Source organism: Pelophylax lessonae, assembly GCF_965119305.1.
Source record: "Pelophylax lessonae genome assembly, chromosome: 3".
In the NCBI taxonomy this organism is placed as follows: Eukaryota; Metazoa; Chordata; class Amphibia; order Anura; family Ranidae; genus Pelophylax; species Pelophylax lessonae.
Window position 1 is genome coordinate 456,404,288 of NC_138770.1, and position 27,818 is coordinate 456,432,105.

The 27,818-nt window shown below is 46.4% G+C and overlaps 1 protein-coding gene across 1 annotated transcript in view; it reads left to right on the forward strand.

Annotated features, from left to right (window-relative positions):
• GINM1 (glycosylated integral membrane protein 1) overlaps positions 1-27,818 on the forward strand; it is a 118,764-nt gene that overhangs the window by 47,086 nt on the left and 43,860 nt on the right. The window contains exon 5 of the mRNA XM_082251592.1: positions 464-623. Coding sequence (XP_082107718.1) covers positions 464-623 — 160 coding nt within the window. The remainder of the gene's footprint in view (positions 1-463; positions 624-27,818) is intronic.

A 27,818-nucleotide genomic window follows, 5' to 3' on the forward strand; every position in this document is an offset into this window, starting at 1 on the left:
AGTAAAAAAATTGGAAAAATTGCGTTGTAACTTGTGCGGGTACCGCTTACCAGAAGTAGCAGATACTGTAGCCAAAATAATGGGAACCGAATCCACAGACCTCAGAAGGCAGCAACCCGTACCGTGGTGATGCAGGTGTCCAGGGATAAGTTTAAATGAGGGAAAAAAAGGCAAACGCCATAGCGTAAAACCACAAAACAAACGATGATAGCACCCAAATAGTGATAACTAAAATTCCAATAGTGTTGAATAATGACAGCCACCACCGAAGAGGGTAGATTCCAGAATTGAATGCTGGCAGCACTCCAATTTCCTTAGTGTATGATGGCAAGAGGGGCAGCAAATGTTGTCTTTAAACAAGAGCTGCAAGTGAGATTCTAGCTATTACCATTATGTAGTACATACATGTGAACACAATAAGAATTTACCCATAGTGTGTGTTTTTGCTTTTATTTTTGGACAGGTTTATCAAAATGTGACATCGGAAATTAGACTAGTCGTCAGTAGAGATATGGAAGTACTTGAGCACATGATATCAACTGTCATTTTGAAAGATACTTGGCTTTACTCCATTCCAAGGACCAGTGATGTTTTATTTACCTTTCCGAATATACCGCAAGCAGGTGAGCTCCACTTTTAAAGAATGTCTACTTTTATTATTTACCCTGCAGAGTTAAAGCAGTTGTAAAGTCAGAAGGTTTTTTTATCCTAATTCATTCTATGCATGTGTGCAATAGCCCCCCTCAGCCCCCCTAACACTTACCCAAGGTCCCTCTCTGTCCAGCGACATCCACAAGTGTCTCAGCTGTCCGAGATTCTCCCTCCTGATTGGCTGCCACTGCTGTCAATCAGTCAGCTAGCCAATTAGCAGAGAGAAGAGCTGGGTTGGGGCTCCATGTCTGACTAGACACAGGGAGCTGCGACTGGGCTAGGGTGCCCACATAGCAAGCTGCTTGCTGTGGGGGCACTGAACAGGAGGGAGGGGCCAGGAGAGCAGAAGAGGGACCTGAGAAGAGGAGGATCCAGGCTGCTTTGTGCAACATGTTTTTTTATTTTTATAGGACAAAAAAAAACTTTACTTTTAATTGTTACTTCCTGGCTGCATGCATTTTAATCTTTAGCATATGAACATTCATATATCATATAACAGTATATTTGTATGCAGTTATACTTAAGTTTGCTTACCTGAAAGGAATTTGGAGAATCAAACTCCAAAATCCTTAAGAATTATGTTTGACCTTTAAGGAGTTTGGACAAATTGCTATGCTTTACACATGCCTCTCTCTTTGAATAATGTAGGAATTCATGATGCAGGGGCTTCATGATTCAGCAAAGCAGCTTACTGATAGGTTTGCAAAATTTATGGTGTAACGGTACTCACCGTCACTGGGAGTGACAGACTGATACTTAATGGTTTGGATTGCTTCAAATGGGTTCTGTGTTTACTTATGATAATGGGTATTGAACTTCAATGTCAGAGACAGACTCTCCCTATTGTTTGTGTATTGAGGTGAGATGTGTATTCTGTTAAGCCTATCTGTTCCATTGTTAACTGTTAATGAACGCACATATTATTCTGTCCAGATGGCTAGATAATTAGTTGGTTAATTCTATTTATGTATACAATTTCATCTGCATATGATAATGTAATCAGACAACCTCTGACCTGTGTGTGGTAATCTGATCAGGAGGGGGATGTGCTCATGTGTGTATAAATTGAGTGTGAAACTGTTCAATAAAAGAAGATTCCAGTACAAGCTAAGTTGTCGGCTAGCTTTGTATGGGGGGCGGCTGGGAAAATCTGATATCTATGTTCACGACTGAAAGGAAGCCGTATACATTGTGGGTTGCGGTTCAGACAGAAGTCCACAAGTACATTGTGGGTTGCGGTTCAGTTACATATGGAATAAGACATTAGTATATAAACTTTAAAAAGGCTTGTGTTTTTTTTTTTTGTTTTTTTTTTTCAAATAGCACATGCTGAGTCCCTCTGGGCTCCTCCTCTTCTTCATGTGCCACCACACTTTTATGCCCTCTAGAGTGGAAAAGGATAAGACTACTAGGGTTTTGAAACTGCTCCACTTAGCTCGGTCGAGAGACATCCCGATGCTGTTAATTTTAGCCATGTGAAGAAGGCTTTTGACCAGGTTGATTGGAAGTTTTTGCAGGGCACCTTTCATCACATTGGTCTTGGGAGAATATGTTTAAGTGGATCAATGCACTTTACCCCAACCTGTGAGCAGCTGTCAAGGTCAATGAGGAGCTTTCACCCTACTCTGATCTCAGTAATGCATGCACAACAGGAGTGTCCCTCCTCTCTAGTCTTCTTTCTGTCGTTAGAACCCCTCCTATGTCACATCAGGGCTCACCCTGATATTCATGGTCTGGCCTGCCTTAGTGACTCACATATTCCGTTGACCTGATGTTTTCTTGCTACGCAGCCAGAAACTTTGATTACCATTCTCCTACATGAATTAGGGCAATACGCAGCTCTCTCAAACTACATAGTTAACGCGGGGAGATGAATGTGAGTGTCTCTCAGTCCAGATTAAAGCGGAGTTCCAGCCTGACGCACTCACCTGACCAACGGTCCAGCGATGCGGCCGCCCGAAGCCTTGCTCTTCTCCCTCTCTGCTCTCCAGCGCCGGCATCACTGGTGTGGGCACCCGGCTGTGACAGTTTGCGGCTTCACAGCCGGGTACGCACTGCGCATGCGCGAGTTGCGCTACGCGTCGTGATTGGCCGGCAATCTTCTGGGACCTCTGACATGTCCCAGAAGATTGCAGGGAGGGCGGGGGAGAGGAGAACTTCCGCTCAGAGCGCCGCGGCGCTCCGAGCGGAAGTGGGAGCGGGTACCTGTCAAAATTAGGTAACCGCTCCCCCCCCAAAAATGACATGCCAAATGTGGCATGTCGGGGTTAGAACTACCTAGAGCGGAAGTTCCACTTTTGGGTGGAACTCCGCTTTAAGTACTATTCGGGCAAACGTCTTGTTCTTATGGACAGTACTTTGGGTGTGTGCATTACTCTATAGTCTATTTCTGACATTTTTAAGAGAAGCTTCCCACCCCTACTGACATCAATTCGTTTAAATTCAAAACATTGACACTGACAGTCTGATTTGTGGTTTGGGAGAAATAATATTAAATTGAATATTTTTTCCTAGGCTTCTGTGTTTTACTGCAGACTCTTCCAGTCTCTATTCCTATGTCCTTTCTTTGCTCAATCAAAGTGGAGTTCATTAACTTCCTCTGGTCTTGCGGGTCCAGGAGGATTTTATATCGTCTATTATTTTTACCCAAGTTATGGGCAGCATGGGGTTTCCAGACCCCTTTTTAAATTCCTTTAAGCAGTTCATATGTGTAGGGTTCTTGATTGGATCAAATGTGTGTATCTTTTGAGCAGGAGAAGGCCTACCCCCTTTGCAAACCTTACCTTGGTAATATGCACCCCGGTGGTAAAACTCCATCCATTAATGGGTAATACTCTGACAGTGCTTGCTAAATGGGATATATCTCACCTCCTACCTCCTGGAATCGTGGATATGTCACCAGTTATTGGCTCCATGAACTTCACTTCTAGCGTTTTTCTGATCCACGTTTTAAGCCTTTCCTTCAAACCAATTCTGGCTCAAAGATTTCCTCACAGGAGGTGGCTGGAAATCCCTTCCAGAAATCCAATTAATGATAAATACTCTGTTACAACACTGGCAGGCTCTTCAAATCAAACACTTTCTTCCGTCAAGCCTTATGCTGCCAGCATGAAATTGTGCTCTGCGTTTTAAAATTACTTTGAGAACACTTTTCTTTGACACGCCTTATCTATCTCTTACAATCTCTTCTCGAGTCTGGGTGAAGGGTACGTCCCGCCTTTTCTGAGCAAATGGGAGACTGAGTTGATTATGGTCCTTCCATGCTGTTGAACTGCAAGATGCTCCAGTGACATGCCATTTTATTTTTCTCTACCTAAATAGTGATTTTTCGTAATATTCTTGCCATGACTGTTGGAATGTTATGAACTTTTGCTGTGGATTCTCTTGTTTGTCCCTGGGCTGGTGTGAGTTCTGTAAATAAATAATACCGTCTTGTATGTAGGGCTAAAACCACTAAACAACATAATTGATTATGAAAATAGTTGTCAACCGATTAGTTGGCCTGCATACAGAACACATTATTTGTTTACATAACAGAAAATACAGTGCAACATGCACACAGCTCAGTACGCCATCTATACATGTCAAAAAATGCCTGAGCATGTGAATGTGTAAAGAGCAATACCTTGTGAGACATGGTAGGGTTTGATTTACTAAAACTGAAGATGCAAAATCTAGTGTAGCTGTGTATGGTAACCAATCTGCATTTATTTTCAGCTTGTTTAATCCAGATTTGACAATAAAACCCTGAAGCTGATTGGTTTCTATGCAGAGCTGCACCAGATTTTGCGCTCTCCAGTTTTAGTAAATCAAAACTTGGCAAGAGAAGGAAGTGAGTTATTCTAAAGGCAGCCATTTATAAATGCTTGTTATAGGGGCACTCTAAAGGCAGGAGGAACCAGAAGCCCTGGCGGGGGACCCCAGAAAAGGAGAATCGGGGCTGCCCTGTGCAAACTAGGCAGCCAAGTATTACAAGTTTGTTGTTGACAAAAAAAAAATCCAGTGATTTACAATCATTTTAAGTACTTTTTGTACACTGGTCCAAACACTTTGGTGGAGGGGGGATTATGGTGTGGGGTTGATTTCCAAGGGTTGGGCTTGGTCCCCTTAGTTCCAGTGAAGGTAACTCTTAAGGCGTCAGCATACCAAGACCTTTTGGACAATTTCATGCTCCCAACTTTGTGGGAACAGTTTGTGGATGGCCCCTTCCTGTTCCAACATGACTGCGCACCAGTGCACAAAGCAAGGCCCATAAATACACGAATTGGCAAGTTTGGGATGGAGGAACTTGACTGTCCTACACAGAGTCCTAACCTCAACCTGATAGAACACCTTTGAGATGCATTAGAACAGAGACTGCGAGCCAGGCCTTCTCGTCCAACATCAGTCCAACCTCACAAATGCGTTTCTGGAAAAATGGTCAAACATTCCCCTAGACACACTCCTAACCCTTGTGGACAGCCTTGTGCACTTTTGCGTTGCAGGGTTTAGTTTGGTAGGTAATAGGGTCTTTCTGTTTTTTTTTTATTCAGGTTAAAGCCACTGCTAAATCCAGGTCTCCCTCTGTATCAAGGAAATGGCCTTCTTGCAAGAATCCCTTAAGAGATACTTTTTCTAAACCTCTGTGCAAAACTTGTATAGCCAGCCTGGTTAAAGAGGAGTCTGCACAGCAATGCAAAGATTTATTTTCTTCTGTGAAAGAGTTAACTGATACTGAGTTCAGTCCATTCCTTATTGGTCAAGGTTCCAGCTTCAGACAGACCCCCTGCAGAGTACTTTTTCTAGCTCTTTGGCATCCACCGCAAAGTTGGCAGAGGCCAGTGATTCAGAGGGAGAAGGAGCAAGTACACTTCCTTCCCTCAGGGATTCTGATGAGGAGAAAGAGGAGGATATTGGTAGATCTTTCAGATATAAACTGCTTAGAGAAATTAGATGATTTGCTCAAAAGACAATCTACACTACTCTCGAAATTCAGGAAGAAAAGATCCAGCTGTCTGTACATAAGATGTGTCAGGGATTGGATGAGTCCAAGCACAGAGTTTTCCCAGTGCATAAGGTTCTGACAGAAGCCATTAAAGAATGGAAATAACCTGAAAAAGACCCTTTCTTCTCCAAATCTTAAGAGAAGGTTCCCTTTTTGAGGGTGAGGAATCCCAAGTTTGGAATAAAAGGCCTAGAGTGGATGTATCCTTTCTCAAGTTTCTTGCTGCACTGATCTGACATTCGAAGATATGGGCATTTTAAAGGATGCAATGGATAAAAGGGCAGATTCACTCCTTAAGAAGGCTTGGGTCTCCTCCGTGTCCATCCTTAAACCAGCTATGGCATCCACAGTGGTGGCCAGGAATTTGGAGTGCTGGTTGGAACAGCTCAAAACTCCATGTGGAAGCTCGGACACCTAGGAAAGATTTATTTGAGTCTATCCCTTTACTGTTAAGGCAGTTAAGTACATGGCTGATGCCTTGGCGGAATCAATTTAAATGTCTGCTAGGCTTTTCAGCTCTGGTCAGTTCAGCCAGTCGTGCAATTTGGTTAAAGACGTGGTCCGGGGACTCGGCTTCTAAGATCAAATTGTGTGGGTTACCTTTTTTCTGGGGACCTTTTGTGTGGTCCAGAACTGGAATCCTAGACAGGACAGCGGTCAAGAAGGCCTTTCCCTCTAAAAGAAACGGCCTATAAAGAAAATTTTCCTGCTGTTTCGCAGCCCCAGAGGAGTAGGGGACAGAACCACAAGCCTAGATGGTTCTCCCAAAAGGGCAAAGGTAGAGGCGGGGTTCTCTTCAAGCCCCCGGATGAGTCTTCTAAAAGCAAATGACGTCCCCTTTCCAGTGGGAGGAAGGTTGAGGTTGTTCCTCCCACGATGGGAACAGGCTTCATCAAGTCCTTTCTAGAGTTTTCAGAGACTCCCCCCCCCCCCCCCCCAAGCAGATTCCTTGTCACCCTGCTGCTAAAGGACCAAGAAAAAGCTTCCGCAATGATGTCTCTGTTACCGGAGCTGATGCAACAGAAAGTCGTCATCCAGGTCCCCAAGGAACAGGAAGGCCAGGGCCTCTACTCACACGTCTTCTTGGTGAAGAAACCCTCCAGGTGAGGCAAATATCGATTGATCCTAAACCTAAAGGTTCTAAAACGGGTCTAAAGGGAACCAACATTTTCGGATGGACACTATCTACTCAGTAACAAAACTGCTATCCCCAGGATGCTTCAATAATTCTGAGTCTGAGGGATTCTTATTTACACATCCCAATAGCAGAGTCTTTCCAGAAGTTTCCCCAGCTAGCGATCAACTTGGGGGAGTCAACTTGGCATCTCCAATTCAGGGCTCTTCCCTTCTGGCTTTCATCCTCCCCCCCCCCCCAGAGTCTTCACCAAAGTGATGGCAGAAGCTCTGGAGCCACTGAGGTTGAGGGGGATCTGTTGTCCATTATCTGGATGACTTACTGCTTTTCGCAGACTCCAGAGAGAAGATGTTAGCAAATCTTCAGGAGACTCCATGTCATCTCAAGAGTTTGGGGTGGCTTTTAAACCTGGAAAAATCCAGCTTGACTCAATCGCAAGAGATTTGGTTTTTGGGATACACCATTCGGTACTTCAAAGTCTTCTTCCCTCAGGAGAAGGTAGTAAGTTCAGTCCGCAGTGCCTCAGATTCAGACCAACCTCAGGGTGACGGTTTGGACAGCCATGGCGGAGCTGGGCCTCCTCACTGCATCCATTCCAGCCATCAAATGGGCCAGGTTGCACCCTCGCCCCCTCCAGATAGACATTCTTCGAAAATGGTCACATCTTCAGCCATTAGAAAAAACAATCAGGATTTCTATTAGGGATCGACCGATTATTGGCAACACCAATATATCGGGGGCCGATATGCACTTTCCCCGATTATATCTGTATTGGCCTTTGGATTTACCGATTTATTGCCGATATTTTCGTGACGTCATTGCGTATGTTGCGCACACACGTTCTGCCTTCTAACACCGCCTCCCACGCCTGTGCCGCCCATGCGTGACGTAATTTCACCGCGCGCTGCACACTTTCTCTGCCTTAAGACCGCCTCCCACGCCTCAGACAGCCTCGTGTTTCAGCCAACTGCAGTCTGGTCTGGTCACAGTGCCAGCCATCCATCCACCCACAGGCCTTGGCCTCAGCCACTCACCACAGGGTCTTTCAAATTGAAATGGAGATGGAGGAGAGAAAACGTAAAAGTGTGTTCTGGGACTATTTCTCGTCTCAACATTCTCCAGGAAAAGCAGCAGTGTGCAACACATGTACAAACAACTTAAGCATGGGATCAGTAACTGCAAAAAACAAAACTATGTCAAATCTTTGGGCCCATCTAAGAGTTCATCATATTGAATCGTATCATGCAGCACAGAAAAAACACAAAATTAATATCAATGTGATTTTGATTCAATACCTCCTCTGCTATCCCAGGCAACAACAGATATATTTGTGGAAAAAAACAGATGTCACTGTCTAGATTCAGATGGAAGATCCCAACTGCTAGAGTAATCACAGAGATGATTGTCACTGATAACTAGCCATTTACAATGGTGTCTGACTCAGGATTTCAGCGGTTGATGTCCATGCTTGAGCCAAGCTACACACTGAAGACTGAAGTATTTTCGAACCAAAATGCTGGCAAAGCTTCCACAAAAGGTCGTTGACAAAGAAAGTAAAGGCTATGCTGCAACCAGAGAATGCTGGCAACTCTCTCATCCACGACGGACTTCTAGTCACAAACCGAGTCAGAGTCACTAATCATTCTTACATGCCACCTTATTGACAGCGGATGGACAAAAAGGCAATTGGTGTTGAATACAAAAGTGATGCAAGGATCCCACACTGAGTACAGTAGAGAAATGTTTCTCTCCAAAGTGCTTTGAATGATATGTTTTGAGAAGCATGAAGAGATTAAAAATGTTGTTTGCAAATCTTTTGAATCCTCGTTACAAGAACCATGCTTTTTCTTCTGATGATGTATTGGCTAAGGCGAAACAATGGCTGACAGAAGATATTCAACAGGAGGTGCAGGAGGTTTCTGCCGAAAAGACAAGTCCAGAACACTATTTTTATGAAGAGCAGCATGCTGCAAAAACAGACAAATGTCCAAAAATACGTCAAACAGAAGAGAATCTTCATCGTGGTCGAATTTATCAGGACATTTTCAGTGTTTTTTTTATTGGGGTCCCATGCGGAGGATTAAATTTCTTCTGAATCTGCAACTATGAGCCTGGATAATGAACTTCATCTCTATTTGAAAGAAGCAGTAATTGACAGAAGTCCTCCTCTTCAGCTTTTTTTTTTTTTTTTTTTCTAGCAGTTTTGCACTGACTGCAGTAGTTGCAGTGAGTGCCCTACTGCAGAGAATCCAATCCAATGTGTAGCTGTTGCCTAGTTTTTTTTCTAGCAGTTTTGCACTGACTGCTGCAGTTGCAGTGAGTGCCCTACTGCAGAGGTAGTCTTCCACTGACTCCAATCCAATCCACTGTCTAGCTGTTTTTCCAGCAGTTTTGCACTGTCTGCTGTAGTTGCAGTGAGTGCCCTACTGCAGAGGTAGTCCGCTGACTCCAGTCCAATCCACTGTGTAGCTGTTGTCTAGATTTTTTTCTAGCAGTTTTGCACTGACTGCACTGCAGTAGTGATTTAGTGAGTGCAGTACTGCAGCAGTTTATTTATAATGCGTTCCATTAATGCACAATCATGATGTGAAACTGATGTCCCTGCAAGTGCACTTTTCCTTTCAGTTTTCATGCAGTTAAGGTGTGAAGAATGTTAAAAATGTTAATAAATAAAGATTAACATGTTTTATTAACAACAGATTTGTGTTGAAATGTGTGTTTATTTATCAAAATGTTTAAATGTGTGAAAATATCTGCCAATACCGATATGCGATCACCAAAATATCGGTATTGGCAACGAAAAACTGATATCAATCTGTCAAAGGACCTAATCTGGTCTTTTCTGCTAAACAAAAGACTAACCACAGATGCAAGTGCATGGGGCTGGGGAGCCCACTTAGACGACCATACTGTTCAAGGCACTTGGTCCGACAGAAGCTAGGAAGTCGTCGAACTGGTGAGAATTGAAAGCCATTTCTCTAGGGAGCCTATGTATCAAAGCGGGGGAACGAGGAGCAGGAGCCTCTTGGATCTGGCCACACAATTACTTTCGTAGGCAGAACAAAATGTGGCTCCTAAGAGCAATTCACCTGAAGAGTTCCTAGAATCTCCTGGCAGATCTTCTAAGCAGGAAGAAGATTATAGAATCCTTGTAACTTCCCCTTGTGCATTGCCTTCTCCCCCGTTTTAGCTGATACCGCTAGTGCTCAAGAAGTTAAGGGAAGAATCCACAGATCTTTTCCTGATTGCTCCCTTTCGGCCAAAGAGACCTTGGTTTGCACCACTTCTAAATCTAGCCAGGAAGGCCCCCTGGAAGCTTCTGTGCAGAAAAGATCTTCTAACGCAGTGGACCCTGAACCATCTGGAGTCGGGATTGTCTTCAGTTGATGGCTTGGTTTCTGAGGAAGACATCTTAAGAACTTAGAGGCCTATTGGAGAAACTTATTTCCACTCTCCTTTCCAGTAGGAAAAAGGTGATCACAGCTATCTATATGAAGGTCTGAAAGAAATATTCTTTATGCTACTTTAGAAACTTCAGATTAAAAATGTAATTTGTTTTGGAATTTCTCCATGAATTAATGGAGAAGGGGCTGGCAGCCAGAACCCTAAAAACCCAAGTGGTGGCTCTTTCAGTGTTTTTTGAGAAGACTGTGTCACAAGAAACTTTAATTATTAGGTTTTTCAAGGCCTTAGCTCGAAATAGGCCTACAGCCTTTAGAATTTTTCCCAAATGGGATTTATCTTTGGTGTTACAAGGACTTACTACAGCTCCATTTGAACCTTTATTGGAAGCTTCTCTGAGGAGATTAGTTCTTAAGACGATTTTTCTGGTGGCGATCACTTCCACTCAGTCAGTGAGATTCAGGCCTTGGTAATTGCAGATCCTTTAGTTATTTTTCTGGATTAATTAATTCTTAGAACGAATCCGGCTTTTCTTCCTAAGATGGCTACACCTTTTCATTGTACTCAAGAAATAGTACTGCCTATTTTTTCTTTGGCTCCAGCTAACGCTAAAGAGGAATCCATTCATACTCTAGATGTGAAAAAGTGTCTGTTACATTATCTGTCTGTGACCAGGAGTTCAGAAAATCAAATGCACTCTTCACAGGGGGTCCCATAGAGGTGAAAAAGCCTCCAAAGGTACTTTGGGAAGATGGCTTAAATGGGCAATTAAGGAAGTTTACATAGCTCAGGGGGAAACTGCTCCTGAAGGTATTGCTGCTCATTCTACTAGGTCAGTGGCTGCTTCCTGGGCTGAAAAAGCCGGTGTTTCGCCTAAACAAGTCTACAAGGCAGCTACGTGGTCCAGGTTTCTACTTCGGCACTATAGGCTAGATTTACTGTCAGCTGCAGATCAGGCCTTCGGTAGGAAGGTACTGCAGGCAGTGTTCCCGCCCTAGGGTAAGTTACTCGGCTAGCCTCTCCAGGTGCTGTCCTGAAAGGCGATTTGAGAAAACCTTAGTTAGACTTACCGGTGATGGTATTTCTAAGAGCCTTTCAGGACAGCAGCCTAGTACCCTCCCTAAGATTTTTTTTTTTTTTTGCTAAAGATTGCCTTAATAACCTGTTGTGCTGGTGGTTTTGTTATGTGCTCTATTTTCCAGCATGTTGGAGGCTACTATATAACTGAAGGCATGGTGGAAGAGGAGGGATTTAAAGACTGTAGTGTTTCCTGCAAAATTGGGTGGAGCTACACTTCAGGTGCTGTCCTGAAAGGCTCTTAGAAATACCATCACCAGTAAGTCTAACTAAGGTTTTTTTTCTGCAGCCTGTAAACTTCCCAGCATGTTATCCCATGTGTCAGTGCACACAGACTTTTACCAGAACTAGTGGGTTTGAAAAGACGTTTTCAGATGTAAAAATTATCTAACTGAAAAATGCTAAGAAAAAAAAGCTGAAAAACGTGACTATTTGGCGTTTGGGAAGTGACTTAAGCCCCGTACACACGTACCGATCGTCGGCCGAACGATCGGCCGTCTTTTGTCCAGGGCTGTCATGTCTGTTGAAAACTGCAAAAGACTGCACACGAATTTTGTCGGCCAACAACAGCTGACTGCAGAAGTGATGTCATGTGATGGTTAACTTTCCTGGTCTTTTTTTCTTTTCTGAGCATGCCCAGTCTTGCAAATCTGCTGTCTGTCGGCCGAATTCTGTACTGACTGGCGAACAATTGGCCGTTCTGGTGTTGGCCAACAAAAATTTTAATGCTTGCACGACAGATTCTTTTCGGCCGAAAGTGCGCTGTCGGAAGCATCATACTAACAAGCCTACAATCGGCCGATCGGTCGTCGGCCGAATCTTTACGGCCGACAATCTGTACGTGTGTACGGGCCTTTACACTGCATAATGTTTACTATCTTGCCAAGCAGCCTCTGTTTTCTGTGTGAGGTCATATTACCATGGAAACAAAAAAGCCATGTGACCAACATGATGGCTCTAGTTTGCTGCTTGGATGTGTGCCCGTGCAGGAAGCTCTGCCACATCGCCCAGGGAAGGAGGAACAGAGAGAGGGGGTAGATTGCTGAAGTTGTATCCACCCCCTCTAAACTTTCAAACCCCTAATGGACTGTTACTGGGAGATACATGAAAGATGAGGAGCACCAGGTTGAAAAACAAACAAAGGTAGAAAAGAGAGAACAGCTGATTAGTGATGATGGTAACATTTGTTTATTATTTAAACTATCCCATACTTTTAATTTAATTTAAAGTCGAGCTATAGGCAAAACTTTTTTTCTCTTGCGTCCTCCCAACAGTCGCCGCCTACTCTAAGTCATCACTGTTGGGTCTTCCTATCCGTAGGAATAGCTAGGCATATAGACTTAGTCCAAAGACAAAAGGCATTAGCATATACACACCCATGGGGGCTGTCCCATCTGGTCAATACCCCCCCTGCATCACCACTCCCAACTCAGTTTTAATCTGCCTAGCGTCAGGAATAGTCAGGCTTACCTTGTGCTGGGGCTTCAGTCTCAGCCTTCCTAATCTTTTATTTGATTTTCTTTGAAAATGTCAGTTTTTTTCTTTTACTTTACTAGCTGTTTATTTTGTCAGCTTCTAGTGTTTAGTCTTCTCTTCGGATGAAGATGGATCATGCGGTGCTGGGATTCGGACTGGCCGCCCTGGTTCTCAGAGCAAAAGGGTCAGATGGACCCCCAGCCCGCCATCGAGCATTCAGCTATGGTTCGCCCTGGCATTACGAACGACCCATCCCTGTTCGCTAAAGGGATGCAGACGTGAGGTAACTACCTCACAGGACTAGTCTGCGGTGCTGCAGCGTCATGTCCCTGGCTCACGGCCCTCCCTGTCAGATGAGGACAGAGGTTTTTCCGTGCATGGAGGCTCCCCACGCCATCTGGTACAGGTAAGTACTTTTCTGTGTGGGGCCTCTGTTTGGGGTGACAGTCTGTGTTGCTGTGTGTTCCCCGTGTCTGTGCCTGTGTGACTCCCTGCGGGGTTCGCTTGTGCAGATCTGTATGTTGCCTTGGGGGTCCCTGTCCCTGTGTCACCTTAGGTGCATGTCGGGGGTGCAGACGCTTGTGCGGCGACCGCAGCGGTGCACTTTTGCGCGGTCCGCCATCTTTACTGTGGGCACACATGTATAGCTCCTCTGGGGCGATCATGCATGTCATTTTGGTGCCATCCGCCGCCATTTTGTGGGCGGTGGAACCATCCGTCCGGCCGCATGTCGGCGGCCATTTTGGCGTAGCCTTCAATGCATCCCTATATGGCAGCCATTTTCCCGGGGTCTGGCTTATAGTCCAGCCCTCTCCAGCAGCACTTCCTTTTCCATCAGCAGCAAGGACACTGGTAGCAACGCTCTGCAGGTTATCACTCTCAATTTCCCTCTGTATATCACTTTTGGCTCAGTTTCTTTTCTCCTTTGGGGGTCTTTCATCACTGTTACAGTAGCGTTCTTAAAGGGGACAGTACACGTTTTTGCACTGTAGTTCGTTCTGATAACTTGAGCCATGGCTTCTCAGGAAAGCAAGTTTCCTCCAGCTTCAGTGGGGGGCCCCAGTTCTCCTGTGGCTCCGCTGCGCAAAGATCTGGTTGCTCTGGCAAATTTGGAAGTGCTGATGTCTGAACGGGCTGCGAGAAGGAGGCCCAGGTTGTCTCTCTCTTCTGATTCAGATGGGGATATGGCTGCTGCTGCGAGCGTGCCCTTTTCAGGGTCCCACTCATCCTTGGACCCCCAGGGTCTGAGGGGGAGGCTGAAATGGAGGGGAATGATACCTCCTCCCTGGGGTCGCCTGTAGCACGGGCGACCATAGATGAGTTGGTTGTGTCTGTAAAGGACACCTTACATTTAGAGGATGAGCCCTGTGCTCCGGGCGTTGTGTCCTCGTTTGGGACGCACGGGACCCGCACGTCTGCGCAGGTTTTTCCCTGCCCAGAGGAATTCCATGATATTGTTAATGAACAATGGCTCATGTTGAAACGTCCATTCCTGGTACCTAGTCGGTTCACATTGCTTTATCCTTTTACACCGGCTACGGAATCACGATGGTGTGTGCCTCCACGGGTAGATCACACTGTGGCTGTGTTGAACAAGGCTACCTTGGTTCCTACTGAGGGTACCCCGGTTTTCCGGGATCCCACGGACCGGCGGTTGGAGTTTCTTGCTCGCCAGTCCTATACGGTGGTGGGTTCGTTGCTCAAACCCGTTTTCGCGTCTGTTCTGGTGGCTCAGGCGGTGACTGAAGGTGCTTGGGAGCAATCTCATGTCTGAGGGTGTTCCGCCTGCATGGCTGGAAATGGTGGATCAGATCCACCGAGGAGTCAGGTACTTGTGTGATGCAGCCTTGGCTGAGGCCCCCTTAGTGGCTCTCCTCTCTAGTGTCGCGGTGCTTGTCCGGCGACTAATTTGGCTGAAGAGCTGGTCGGCCGACCAGTCCTCAAGGGAATCTGTTGCTGATTTCCCCTATGCTGGCTCTCGACTTTTTGGCGAGGCATTGGGCGCCCTGGTAAAGGGCGTCACGGGGGGCAAGAGCACTGTGCTGCCCCGGAACCCGAAGAACATTTATTTTCGGGTCAAGCAGGGTTCTGCGCCTAGATCCTGCCAACGGTCCGTTCGTGCCGTTCGGACCAAATCTAATGGCAAGCCCTTCAAGGCCTAGGGCACCCGGAAGAAGTCCTGGGCGGGTAGGCGGGAGTCCGGCAATGCCGGCTCGGCGGGTCAATTCACCTCTGCCTGAAGGGATGCCCTCACCCATTTCAGGGGTGGGGGGACGTTTGCTCGGTTTCCTCCAACCTTGGCTGCTCCGGATTTTCGGACAGGTAGGTTCAGGACATCGTTCGATCAGTTTTCAAGATCTAATTCCTTTCCCGGCCGGCGGACAGATTCTCTCCCTCCAATCTCCTTCTGCTTCTGGGGCATCTGTAGGACTTGGGTCACGCGGCGCAGGACCTGCTTGCTAAGGGGGTGTTTGTCCCGGTGCTTCATCGGGACAGGTTTCGGGGGTTTTCTTCTAATCTGTTCTCTGTGTCCGGGAGGGAGGGCAAGGTGCGTCCTGTTCTGGACCTGAAAGCACTGAACCGCTTTGTGCGTGTTTGGGAGTTTCAGATGGAGTCTCTCCATTTGGTGATGGCCTCTTTGTATCCAGGAGTATTCCTGGCTTCGATGGCTCTGAAAAATGCGTACCTGCTCATGCCCACCTTCGAGGGTCCTCAGTGGTACCTTCGGTCTGCTTTCGCAGAGGATCACTGTCACTTTGTGGCGTTACCCTTCGGTTTCGCTTCGGCACCAGGGGTTTCCAAAAGTGTTGGTACCGGTTCTGGGCCTGCTGAGGGCCCAGGGCATTGCGGTCCTGGGTACCTGGACGATCTGATTCTGAGATCACGTGCCAGCCAGGACCTTGTGCGCGTTCTGTCCGTCACGGTACAGGCGCTCCTGGAATTCGGCTGGACCATCACCGTTCAAACTTCGGTGTTGCTCTGTTCAGGCAAAAATATTCTTGCCGGAGGACACGCTCCGGACTTTGCGGGACGAGCTGAGGTCCCTCAGGGACAACCCGTCCTCGTCACTCAGGACCTGTATGCGGGGCTGGGGTTGGTGGTATCGGCCTTCGAGGCGATACCCTTTGCTCGGTTCCACATGCAGGATCTCCGGACGGAGATCCTGGACAGGTGGGACAGACTGTCTCAGTCCTTGATTCTGGATGTCTCCTTGAGTCGTCAGACCAGATGGACTCTTCTGTGGTGGCTCCGGTTCCCGTCGGTGGCGGAAGGCAAGTCCTTCCGTCCGTTGGTGTGGAAGGTGGTTACCACCGACGCCAGCCTGTCGGGCTGGGGTGCAGTCCTGGGCACACTGTCTGCCCAGGGTACTTGGTCGGGGGAGGGGTCCTCCATCCCGACGTGTGTGCTGGAGTTGCGAGCGATCAAACTCTGTCTCTTCCAGTGGTCGGACCATCTCCAGGGTCCGCCTGTCCACGTACAGACGGACGATACTACCGCGGTGGCTTCGGTCACCAACCAGGGTGGCACCAGGAGTGCTCGAACGGCCTGGGAGGTGACCGACATTCGCTCTTGGGCCGAGACTTATGTCCCGGCGCTCTCTGCTGTTCAGATGCTGTGTGCGAAGTGGGGATCCCCGGACGTGGATCTTTTCGTATCCCGGCTTCATCTAACGGTGGAAAGGTTCGTGGCAGGAATGCGCGATTCATTGGCAGACACCTCGAATGCGTTGGTGGCCTCTTGGCATCAGTATCGTCTGATGTGCTCCTTTCCTCCGGTTCAGTTGCTATCCCGGTTCCTCCGCAGATTGGTCTCGGAACCGCGCATGGTGATTCTGGTGGCTCCGGACTGGCCTCGCCGGTCCTAAGTACGCCGACGTTGTTCACCTGGCAGTGGCGCCTCCTTGGCGTCTGCCACTGCGGGAAGATCTCCTGTCTCTAGGTCCGATCTTCCATCCCGCTTTACAGTCGTTGGCTTAACGGCCTGGCTGTTGAAGCCCATGTCTTGAAGTACAAGGGTCTCTCCCCTGAGGTCATCCCTACCCTAATCTGGGCTAGGAAATCCTCCTCTGGTAAGATCTATTACCGTACCTGGAAAGCTTTTTTCGCCTGGTGGGAGTCCAGGGGGTTCTCCCCTCGTTCTTACTCGGTGACGAGCATTTTGGCTTTCCTCCAGTCTGGAGTGGTTCAGCGTCTGGCGCTGGCCACGATAAGGGGCCAGGTGTCTGCACTGGCTATCCTTTTCCAACGCCCTGTGGCTTCTCATTCCTTGGTGCGCACCTTCATTCCAGGTGTGTGACATTTGGCTCCTCCCAGTGAGGAGCCTTTACCTCCATGGGACTTGAACTTGGTTCTGTCCGTGTTACAGCGTGTTCCCTTTGTAACCATCAGGGAGATATCTTTGCCTCTGCTGTCGAAAAAGGCTACCTTTCTGGTGGCGATCACTTCGGCTCACAGAGTGTCAGAGCTGGCGGCGTTGTCTTGCCGCTCCCCTTACTTGCTAATTCGCAAGGATGGGTGGTTTTGCGACCACCCCCATCCTTTCTTCCCAAGGTGATCTCTGAATTCCACCTTACCGAGGACATTGTCCTGTCTTCGCCTTGTGCGAAGCCTATACATCCAAAGGCAATTGCCTTACGTTCCTTGGATGTTGTCGGAGAGATCAGGTTTTCCCTGTCATCTACAGAATCCTTTTCGAAAGACGGATTCCCTATTTGTCCTTCCTGAGGGATCTCGGAAGGGCATGGCTGCGTCCGCAGCAACTGTTGCCAAATGGATCAGACAGACCATTGAGCGGGCTTACGCCTTGCAGGAACGGGTTCCGCCCTTCCCTGTTAAGGCGCACTCTACCAGGTCTTTGAGTGCTTCCTGGGCCTATTGGCATCGGGCCTCGGTGGCCCAGGTGTGCAAGGCGGCGACTTGGTCGTCGGTGCACACTTTTTCCAAGTTCTACAAAGTAGACGTTCTGGCATCAGCTGATGCTTCTTTTGGCCGCACAGTTCTCAGTGCGGCAGTGCCATGATGGATCCTTGAATTTTTTTCTCTGGGTCCCTGGCTGTTGGCATTTGCTTTCCTGGGCTGTTGCTCCTGTTGAGCATTGTTTTTTCTGTTGCCCAGTTGGTTCTCTTACGGTGCATGTAAGATTCCTTTCTCTGATGTAAGTACTGCGTTGCCTTTTCTACGGTTGCGTCTCCCACCCCTCATGTTTATACTGCTTTGGGACATCCCAACAGTGATGACTTGGAGGAGGCGGCGACTGTCGGAGGATGTTAGAGAAAACGGAATTTTTGTAAAATCTTACCTGTAAAATTCCTTTCTCTGAGTCCTCCGACAGCCGCCGCCCCTGCCCCTCTTTTTGGGTTCTTATTACCTACTGCTATGCTACCAAACTGAGTTGGGAGTGGTGATGCAGGGGGGGTATTGACCAGATGGGACAGGCCCCATGGGTGTGTATATGCTAATGCCTTTTGTCTTTGGACTAAGTCTATATGCCTAGCTATTCCTACGGATAGGAAGACCATACCCAACAGTGATGACTTGGAGGAGGCGGCGACTGTCGGGAGGACTCAGAGAAAGGGATTTTACAAAAATTCAGTTTTTTTTTTTTTTTTTTTTTTTCATTTTGATTAGAGCGAGGATGGGTTTAATAGCAGATTCACACTATTTCTGTGTCTAAGTCGGTTTCCGGGTAGGTGGATAACCATCTCACGGGTAGTCCTTACACGAGACCTCGAGAGCTCAAAAGAACTAGCATTAGTACGGGCCTCACAAGCATTTGTAGTCATTTTCATACAAAATTTGCATAGCATCGGTCCACATTTAATGAGGAGTATATTTAATACTATAAAGCCAACAATATATGATACCATGCAATATACCTGCAAACCATCCTCCAATACCAGTAAACCAGTTGATAGGATTTAACCAAGAAAGCCAGCTCTCCCAGCTACCTTCTATCCACGCAGTTTCGGTATGTTCTTTACGGAAATCAAGCTTCAATTGCTGCGCCCTTTCTACATGTGAAATGATTGCATCTTCAGCCTTCGTATCATTTCCTATGTAGTTGCAGCATGCAGTTCCTACTATGGTACACATTCCTCCCTGGCTAGCAGTGAGGTAATCCAACACCAGCCGGTGTTGTAGAACCTCCTTTTTAACCATTTTTAGCTCAGTGGCCATGATGATAAAATTCCTGTCATATAAAGCAGTTATATTATCTATTAGATCAGCTAAGTCTATAATGAAACTGAAAGCCTTTTTTATACAACATCTGTTTACCCAAGGTATAGAAAAGATTGGCCTTATTTCCCTATCATGGGACTCAATGTCTGTGTCATCATCTCGTTCTAGACCTGGACCTAAATCTTCGGTTACATTAAGTGGGGGTGCTTCAAGGTTAGTCTCTTCTTGAGCATTATCTTTAGAGTCCTCATTATCCTCTTTAGTTTCCTCATTTTCAATAGCATAATCTCTTTCTTCTTGTCCAGGGGCAACTTGTATTGGAATGTCCTGTTCAGTAAGGGATCTCTTGAAAAAGTGGGCAGGGATTTTATGCAATTGTGTCTCTTTGAACTCATTGTCACTCATGTACCATGTGGCAGGCACAACTCTCCCAAAATAACAAACTCCCCTGGTTGAAAAAATAGGGTTTTGGATCTTACATTGGAAGGTTAATAGTCGTTTTCTGCCGCCATCCCGAGAGATTATTTGTAGATTGTGATGCCTCAGGTCAGGTATGGGATTTTAAGGGCAGGAGTAAGAGAGGTAGGCAATAGTTGTGCATAAATTAAAATACAATTTATTGCATAAAGTATAGGTTTATATACAAAGGTAATGGTGACTTGATGGGTAAAGTCCCATTGTGCAAGTGAAGAGGAAATAATAAGATGTGATACACGTGAGAAAAGGAGTGACTCGAGAGTAAGTTTGTAGGTGGTCCTGCTCTGCTGTTCCTCGTGTCAGTAGACAGGGATAATTGCAGAGAAGGGGCCTGATCGGTAATCCGACATGTTTCGGCCAATTGTGGCCTTTATCAAGGATATGTCACCGATTCTAAAGGTAATCAAAGTAGGTGTTAAATCATATCATAATGTACTGTAATTCAAAATACAGTTTTGTACTCAGTGTAGTTTGACATACATTTTTTTTGTGTCCACTTCCTAAGGTAGTGCCTCCCCGGAGTTTCTCCAGGTGCTACAGGAACAGTATGCTGTATGGGTGAGAGAGGTAATTGGCTGAATATTGAAGGAGAGGAAGAAAGAGAGTTTTTTTCCATTAAATGAGGTCTCAATAAAAATCATTTACTTCTTGGCAGCGTTTCTGGTCCAAGGTCCAATGTGGTTGGGGGTACCCAATTTTCACATTGATGAAGATCGTCTGTAGTAGTAGGGTATATTGTATATAGGTGAGGTACAGTTTTTTGAAAAAAAAAAAAAAAAAAAAAGTTTAATAGGCAATGGAAAAGTAGCTTTGGTAGGGAGATAAAACTCCTTCCAGGCTGAACTTACGTTTGTGAAAGAAAGGGGGGAGATCTCATCTAGTCCCGCAGCATAGACGTCTCAGGTCCGACTTCTCCCTTGGTCCGGGAGAGACTGAAGGACCTGGAGTGTTCCCCGGCCTTTTAAAGCAGTCACGCATGCGCAGTGATGCGCTGCGTGCCGCCCATAGGCAGAGTCCGTAGCGTGATACAGGGTGCGCCTGCGTGAAGCAGGAACCGCATCCCTTGTAACCGTGCGGACGTGCCAGTGCGGCCGCCGACACGGATTAGAAACCGAAGTCCCCGCTTGGGATAGGAAGGTGCAAGACCGACCAATCGGTTTCAAAAAATGCCCCGATCCCAAAGGGATTCGGGGCTTTCCGTGCCGGGAGCTCCTGGAGTCTTGTAAGAAGGGGCAAAGAGGAAGTGGATTAACAGAATAAGCATGTTAAAAAAGAGGTGGTACACTGTATAACAGTATAAACATTTTGAAGGTGGTACACTGTATATCAGCGTAATCGTATGTGAATACAGTTATATAAAAGAGGTCCATATATAAAGCATAATATATATAAGTTGCAACAATGTAATAGAAAGAAGAATTTCTGTGGGAGAATGTGGGCGGGTCAGGGGAAGAATATAGTCGGGTATCGCCAGTTGGTTGTATGGTTATGTGATGATGTATGGGCGATTGAATAGTAGGTCGGATATCGCCGGTATGTTGTATATTTGTGCAATGATGTAAGGGCGATTAAGTGGTGAGTAGTATGGTATTGGAGGGCCCGAGTAGGGTCAAGGGTAGGACAATTGTGGAGGATCGATTACTTGTCCATACACATTGAGATTGAGGTTGAGAAGATCTGAAAAGGGTATGGAAATTGTGAGAAATTGTGTTCAGAACGGGAGGTTTCTGGTTTAGTCTTTTTTCCCTGACGAGAAACCTTGCAGAAAAGGACGGAAGCTCTGTGCTTCGTTGAGCCCAGGTGGAATGGTTGCTTTAAGTCTAGAGATCCAGCGCATTTCCAATTGTAGCAAAGTTTTGTTCCAATCTCCGCCTCGTAGCGGGATGTGAATCCTGTCCAAAGCCATGAAGTTTATTTTTGGCATTTTGTATTTATGGTGGTCTCTTACATGTCTGCCCAGTGGGACAAGAAACCCAGTAGGGAGGCACTACCTTAGGAAGTGGACACAAAAAAATGTATGTCAAACTACACTGAGTACAAAACTGTATTTTGAATTACAGTACATTATGATATGATTTAACACCTACTTTGATTACCTTTAGAATCGGTGACATATCCTTGATAAAGGCCACAATTGGCCGAAACATGTCGGATTACCGATCAGGCCCCTTCTCTGCAATTATCCCTGTCTACTGACACGAGGAACAGCAGAGCAGGACCACCTACAAACTTACTCTCGAGTCACTCCTTTTCTCACGTGTATCACATCTTATTATTTCCTCTTCACTTGCACAATGGGACTTTACCCATCAAGTCACCATTACCTTTGTATATAAACCTATACTTTATGCAATAAATTGTATTTTAATTTATGCACAACTATTGCCTACCTCTCTTACTCCTGCCCTTAAAATCCCATACCTGACCTGAGGCATCACAATCTACAAACAAACTCCCCTGGAATTTAATGGAATCCATGTATAAGCTTTCTTTCCACACACAAAATATTATCCCGGGGGAGCGGCACATGCTTTATTATAAGCGTATCCTTGTAGACACCTCAATAACTTCAAATTATTCTGACGTGAGTGTTGGCAATGTGTGGAAATCATGCAACTCCTGATATCGATCAGTGCTCCACATAACATCCTTACCATCAAACCAATACCTGACATCTGCATTGTCCATACACTGAGAGTCTCCAACTGGCCTATCCTTGTTCTTGAAACCTTTGTCAAGTAATTCTGGTGGGTAAGTGCGAGTAAAGTTAATACATACCGCTGGTGTCCTCATGGTGGGTATTGGTAAACAGGAGTAATGAAATGGCCCTGTCAACCATATTAGCACCGATATCGCCAAAGTGCGCACCATCCGCTATCTCAAACAGGGTACTAGGTATACCTAATAAGGGCCAAGTCTTATGCGAGATAGAAGAATGGGTACAGATCCAACATTTAGTGATTTCCAATTTCTTGGCAGCCTGTAGTTGCATGGCCACAAAGGAATTATAAAAGGGTTCTCCCACTTTAGCACTAGCGTGTAGATCCCTCCTTAACCGTTGTTCAGCTTCAGGTTCTGTGGTAATGTGTAGCTTTTTAGTCATTACAGTAGCATTGAGGGAAAAGGTATCCTGTGTCTCACCTTTTTTTTATCATGTGAGTCCATTCATACATCATGACCGTCAGCCACACCAATGCTCCTCCTCCCAGGATAATTCCCCAGAGATGTAGGTCAGCTCTAGGCGCTATGAGATACATCCTTCTGCAATCTTCTGGCTCGAGTCCTAGTCAGTGGTGGGGATGACCTAGGAGGTAAAGGTACAGAAAAGTCTTGGCCAGCAGTACACTGGCTTGTGTGTTTGTTCTGAGTTACCGCTTTCTTACAATGAGAACCATGCACCCAATATTTGTAGTCTTTTAGCTTTACTGCTGTGGGAGACACAAGGATAATCTGGAATGGTCCTTTCTGCTTAGGGGATAAGGTAGTCCTGGGGGTGTGATTCTTGATATACACCCACTCTCCAGGTTTTAGTCCATGAGTCTTTTCACTCGTGTCCACTGGTTGTCCTGCTTGGGCTCTGGAAAAAGTATCAGAAAACACGTTTGCCAACTTGCGCACATAGTCTCATTGTGTCCTGACCATTTAACAAAGTCACTGATTCTGGTACTGCAGGGACAATAGGAAGTCTTTTAGGGGGTCTCCCAAACAGTATATCAAAGGGTGATAATCCATGCTTCTCTTTAGGTGTAGTTCTGATAGTTGCCAAGGCTATAGGTAATGCTTCTACCCATGTACTCTTGTTGTTTGCTGTTATTTTGACCAGATACCTTTTTAAGGTTTGGTTTGTACGTTCCACCATCCCACTAGCCTGTGGTCTATAAGGGGTGTGTAACTGTTGCTTTAGGCCCAGAATACTCACTACTTCTGCCATTAGTTTGTTATCAAAATGTGGACCTCTATCTGAGGAGATCACCATTCCTATACCAAACCTGGGAATCAGTTCTCTAGTAAGACATTTAACCACTGTTCTAGCATCATTTTTCGCAGTGGGATAGCTTTCCACCCAGCCCGAGAACTGGTCTACGCAGACCGAAAGATACCTGAAGCGGCCACAAGGGGGCATATCTGAGAAGTCAATTTGCACAATTTGAAATGGCTCCTCAGTATGTGGAATGTGTTTCATGGAGGTAGGCACTGGTTTACCTATATTATGCATTTGACATACAGCACATGCATTGATCCGTTTAGCAGCATAGGTATGGAATCCTGGGGCCCACCATTGTTTGTTCACAACCCGACACATACCCCCTGTTGAGACATGACAAGGGCCATGGCTCAAGGTAAACAACGAGGGAAAAAGAGTCGGTGGAGCAATCAATTTGTCATTCATCCTCCACAACCCATCCTGTCCACAAACCGCTCCTTTTGCAGACCAGGTGTGTCGGTGAGGTGAACTGTCTTGTAGGGCCAAAAGAACACTCGGGTCCACTGAAAGTTCAGTGGCAAAAAATGTAGGAATTGCAGGTGGCTGATATGAGTAGATAGCCTCTTTCGCATGTTGATCAGCCAAAGCATTCCCCATAGACACATAATCATCCGATTTAGTGTGTGCTTTGCATTTAATTACTGCTACTCTGAGAGGCAGTTGTACAGCTGATAACAACCTGACAATTCTTTGTGCTGTATGAGTGCTCCTGTCGCTGTCAGGTAACCTCTTTCCTGCCATAATTGTGCAAAACTGTGCAGTATACCCACAGCATAGGCAGAATCGCTGTATATATTGACAGTCACCTTCTCCCAATTCCAGAGCTACACAAAGGGCTGTTAGTTCAGCTGCTTGTGCTGACCTGGAGTTTTGCAGAACTTCCGAATGCAACAATTGGTTGTTGCCATTGACCACTGCACAGGCAGCAAAAGTCAGACCATCTGGTCTCCTCAGGGATGATCCATCCACAAACAAATCTGCACACTCAGGCAGATCAGCAATGGGTTCATCCTGAATGTCAGTTTTGGGTTTGGTAACTTCATCTATTGAGGTAGCACAATCATGTGTCAAATACTCAGAATCTTCACTGTCCTCATCGTCCGCTTCCGGTAGGAAGGTTGCCGGATTTAAGATCTGGCATCGCTGAATCTTCAGATTGGACGCTGACAACAGGACCAAATGATAGTGTGTTATCCTTTGTACTGAAAAGTGTTTAGTGTAGGCACTATTCAACATAGCTTCCAAGTCATGAGGGCACATTAAATATAGAGTGTTGCCTAACACAATGTCTACAGTTTTCTCAACCAGTAGAGCAGCCGCTGCTACTGACTTTAGACACCCAGGGAGCCCCCTGGCAACATTGTCCAATGGATAACTGTAGTACCCCACTGGGCGGTGTCTGGCACAGTAGTGCTGTGTCAAAACCCCATTGGCATGTCCATTCATTTCTGTACAGAATAAATAGAAATCTTTGCTGTAATCAGGCAGACCAAGGCTAGGTACTTGTAGCAAAGCTTGTTTGATCTGTTTGAATGCTGGCTGCACTGCCAGGGTTAATTCCTCCGGAGTAAATTTGTAATTGCTTTTTGTTTGACCTTTCAATAATTCTTGTAAGGGGCCCACTACTGTGGAATACTGGGGCAGGAATTGTCTGCAGTAGCCCACTAATCCCAGGAATGCTCTCAGTTGTGAGATACAAATGTCCTAAGTACTGCACCTTTGTTTGTACCCACTGTACTTTAGAGGCATCCACCTTCTGACCAATTTTCGCTAAAAAATTCATTAGGGAAATGGAATCCTCTGTACATGCTTGTTCATCTGGGGAAGCTAGTAAAAGATCATCAACATACTGCACTAGTATGGATTCTTTAGGTGGCTGCCACTCATCTAGCTTCTCTTTCAGAGCCTGTGAAAAGCAGCTAGGTGAGTCATGATATCCCATTGGGAGCCTCACCAAGGTTATTTTTTTTTTTTTTAACGTAAATGCTAGTAGCCACTGGTCATCTTCATGTACACTGAAGAAAGTCGAGGCCAGATCTATTACAGTAAAGTGGGTAGCTGTAGGTGGGACAGTTGCTAGGATAGTGGATGGATTTGGCACTACTGGTACTGAAGGAATAATTACCTTGTTGACAGCTCGAAGATCATGTACCAATCTCCAGCGACACTTGTCCTCCCCAGGCTTGATTGGCTTTGGTACTGGGTAAATGGGGGTGTTAGCTGGACTTCTGCAAGGGGTTAAAACACCCTCCTGTAGTAACTCTGCTATGACTGGCCTGATACCCTCCACCGATTCAGGGGATAAAGGATATTGAGGTAGTCTAGGTACTGGCAGTATAGGGTCTCTTTTTAATCGTACAGGAGTAACCTGCATCAAACCTGGGGTGTTGGCACCTGTCACCCATATGGAGGGGTCTATCTGTAGTTTAACCTCATCAGGGATCCCTCCCTCCTTTTCAGTTCTAATTAGTGGCATGAACAGTAAATCTGCAGCTTCATCCTGAACTGAACTAGGTACATTTATGACCGTTTTTTCCGGGGTTAGAGCGATGGTCACTCCCATTTTTGACAACAGATCTCGTCCCAATAAATTACAGGGGGAATGTGGAGACAATACAAAAGAGTGTTTCGTAGAATGTGTGCCGATGGTCACTGGCATTGGTTTAGTGACACCTGCTGAAATAATATTTTCTCTATCGCTCATTGACAGACGTAGTCTTCTTGATTCTCAAGAGCTGGGTTATGTTGTCTCCGCAGGAGTAGGACTAGGCAGAATGACAAAACGTTCTGGCTCCACCCTAGGGGCAGTCCCTGAGGGTATATCCTCCCTCTCTCTGCTACAGGGAATCAGTTTTTTTCTGTCTAGTCAGGAGTAAGGACCTAAGTTCCTTGCTGGGATCTTTTGGTCCTGGCAAGACTTTTTTTCTTTAAGAAAAAGACATTTTTTAGGTAGTTTTCTCCAGTGTTTTTTTCCTGTGAGATCTTCAAGCAAAAATGCCGGACTGGGCGACACTTGTGGTCACCCCAGCCGGCCTACGAGCGCGCGCAGACCATGGCATTGCGCTTGGTCGGCCGCGACATATTCAAGTAAGTATGCGGGGCCGGGCGACGGGCTGGATGTTGAGATCCAGTGGTCACCCCGGTTTCTGCCTAAGAGCGCGTGCAGACCAGTGCGCTGAGTCGGCCGCGACGGAGTCCCAGTAAAGGGACTGACTTTGCGAGTTAAAAGCTCGCTTGGACGCCAGGTACCAGAGAGTCGAGGCGTCCACAAACCCCCACCCCGGTGGAGATGGTATTGTGAAGAGAGGGTGCCTGTCGGTTCGGTATGGTGAGTAAACGTTCCCTTTTTTTCCTCATTATGAGGCAGTATATATTATGGGCCCCTCCATATATGGTCCCATTTTCGCAGGACATCAGCGTTTTCTACGCTTTCCCGTAGAGGAGAACCACTATCAGTTTGTGGCGTTACCTTTCGGTCTCGCCACGGCTCCGCGGGTCTTCACAAAGGTGTTGGCCCCAATGTTGGCACTTCTGCGCCAAAGAGGTATATCGATTCTAGGTTACCTAGACGATCTTCTGCTTCATGCAGAGTCTCCTCAGACCTTGCTACAAAACATAGAAATTACTATGATTTCTTTACAGGAATTTGGGTGGCTGGTGAACCAGCAAAAGTCATTTCTGGTTCCCACCCAGAGGCTCGAATATCTGGGTCTAATTCTAGACACAGTCAGGACGAGAGTTTTCCTTCCGGTAGGGAAACTTCGAAAATTCAATCAGCAGTCCAGTTGTTACTGTCCAACAGCTGGTCTTCCCTTCGGACGTGCATGAGGGTTCTGGGGTTGATGGTGGCTTCATTCGAAGCAGTCCCATTTGCCCAGTCCCATACCCGAATTCTTCAGCAAGAGATTCTTCTCAGATGGAATCGGAATCCGGAATCCCTGGACAATCAGATACGATTGAGCAAACAGACCAGAGAGTCTCTGGTTTGGTGGCTTCGGTCTCCAATGCTCAGCCAGGGAAAGTCATTTCTGCCAATATATTGGACGATAGTGACCACGGATGCCAGTCTATCCGGATGGGGAGGAATTCTTGGTCAGTTATCTGTCCAGGGACTTTGGTCCCCGGAAGAATCCAGGTTACCGATAAATGTATTGGAACTGAGAGCGATCAGACTTTGTCTGATTCACTGGACCGAGCAGCTCCAGGGCAGCCCGGTTCGGATCCAGTCGGACAATGCCACGGCCGTGGCTTATGTCAATCATCAGGGGAGCACCAAGAGTGTCCGAGCGGCCAAAGAAGTGGCTTGCATTCTTCGCTGGGCGGAACGATTTGTTCCAGCAATCTCTGCGGTGTTCATTCCGGGGGTGGAGAATTGGCAGGCAGATTATCTCAGCCGTCAGACCCTGGATCAGGGGGAATGGTCCCTCCATCCAGACGTTTTCCACCAGTTGT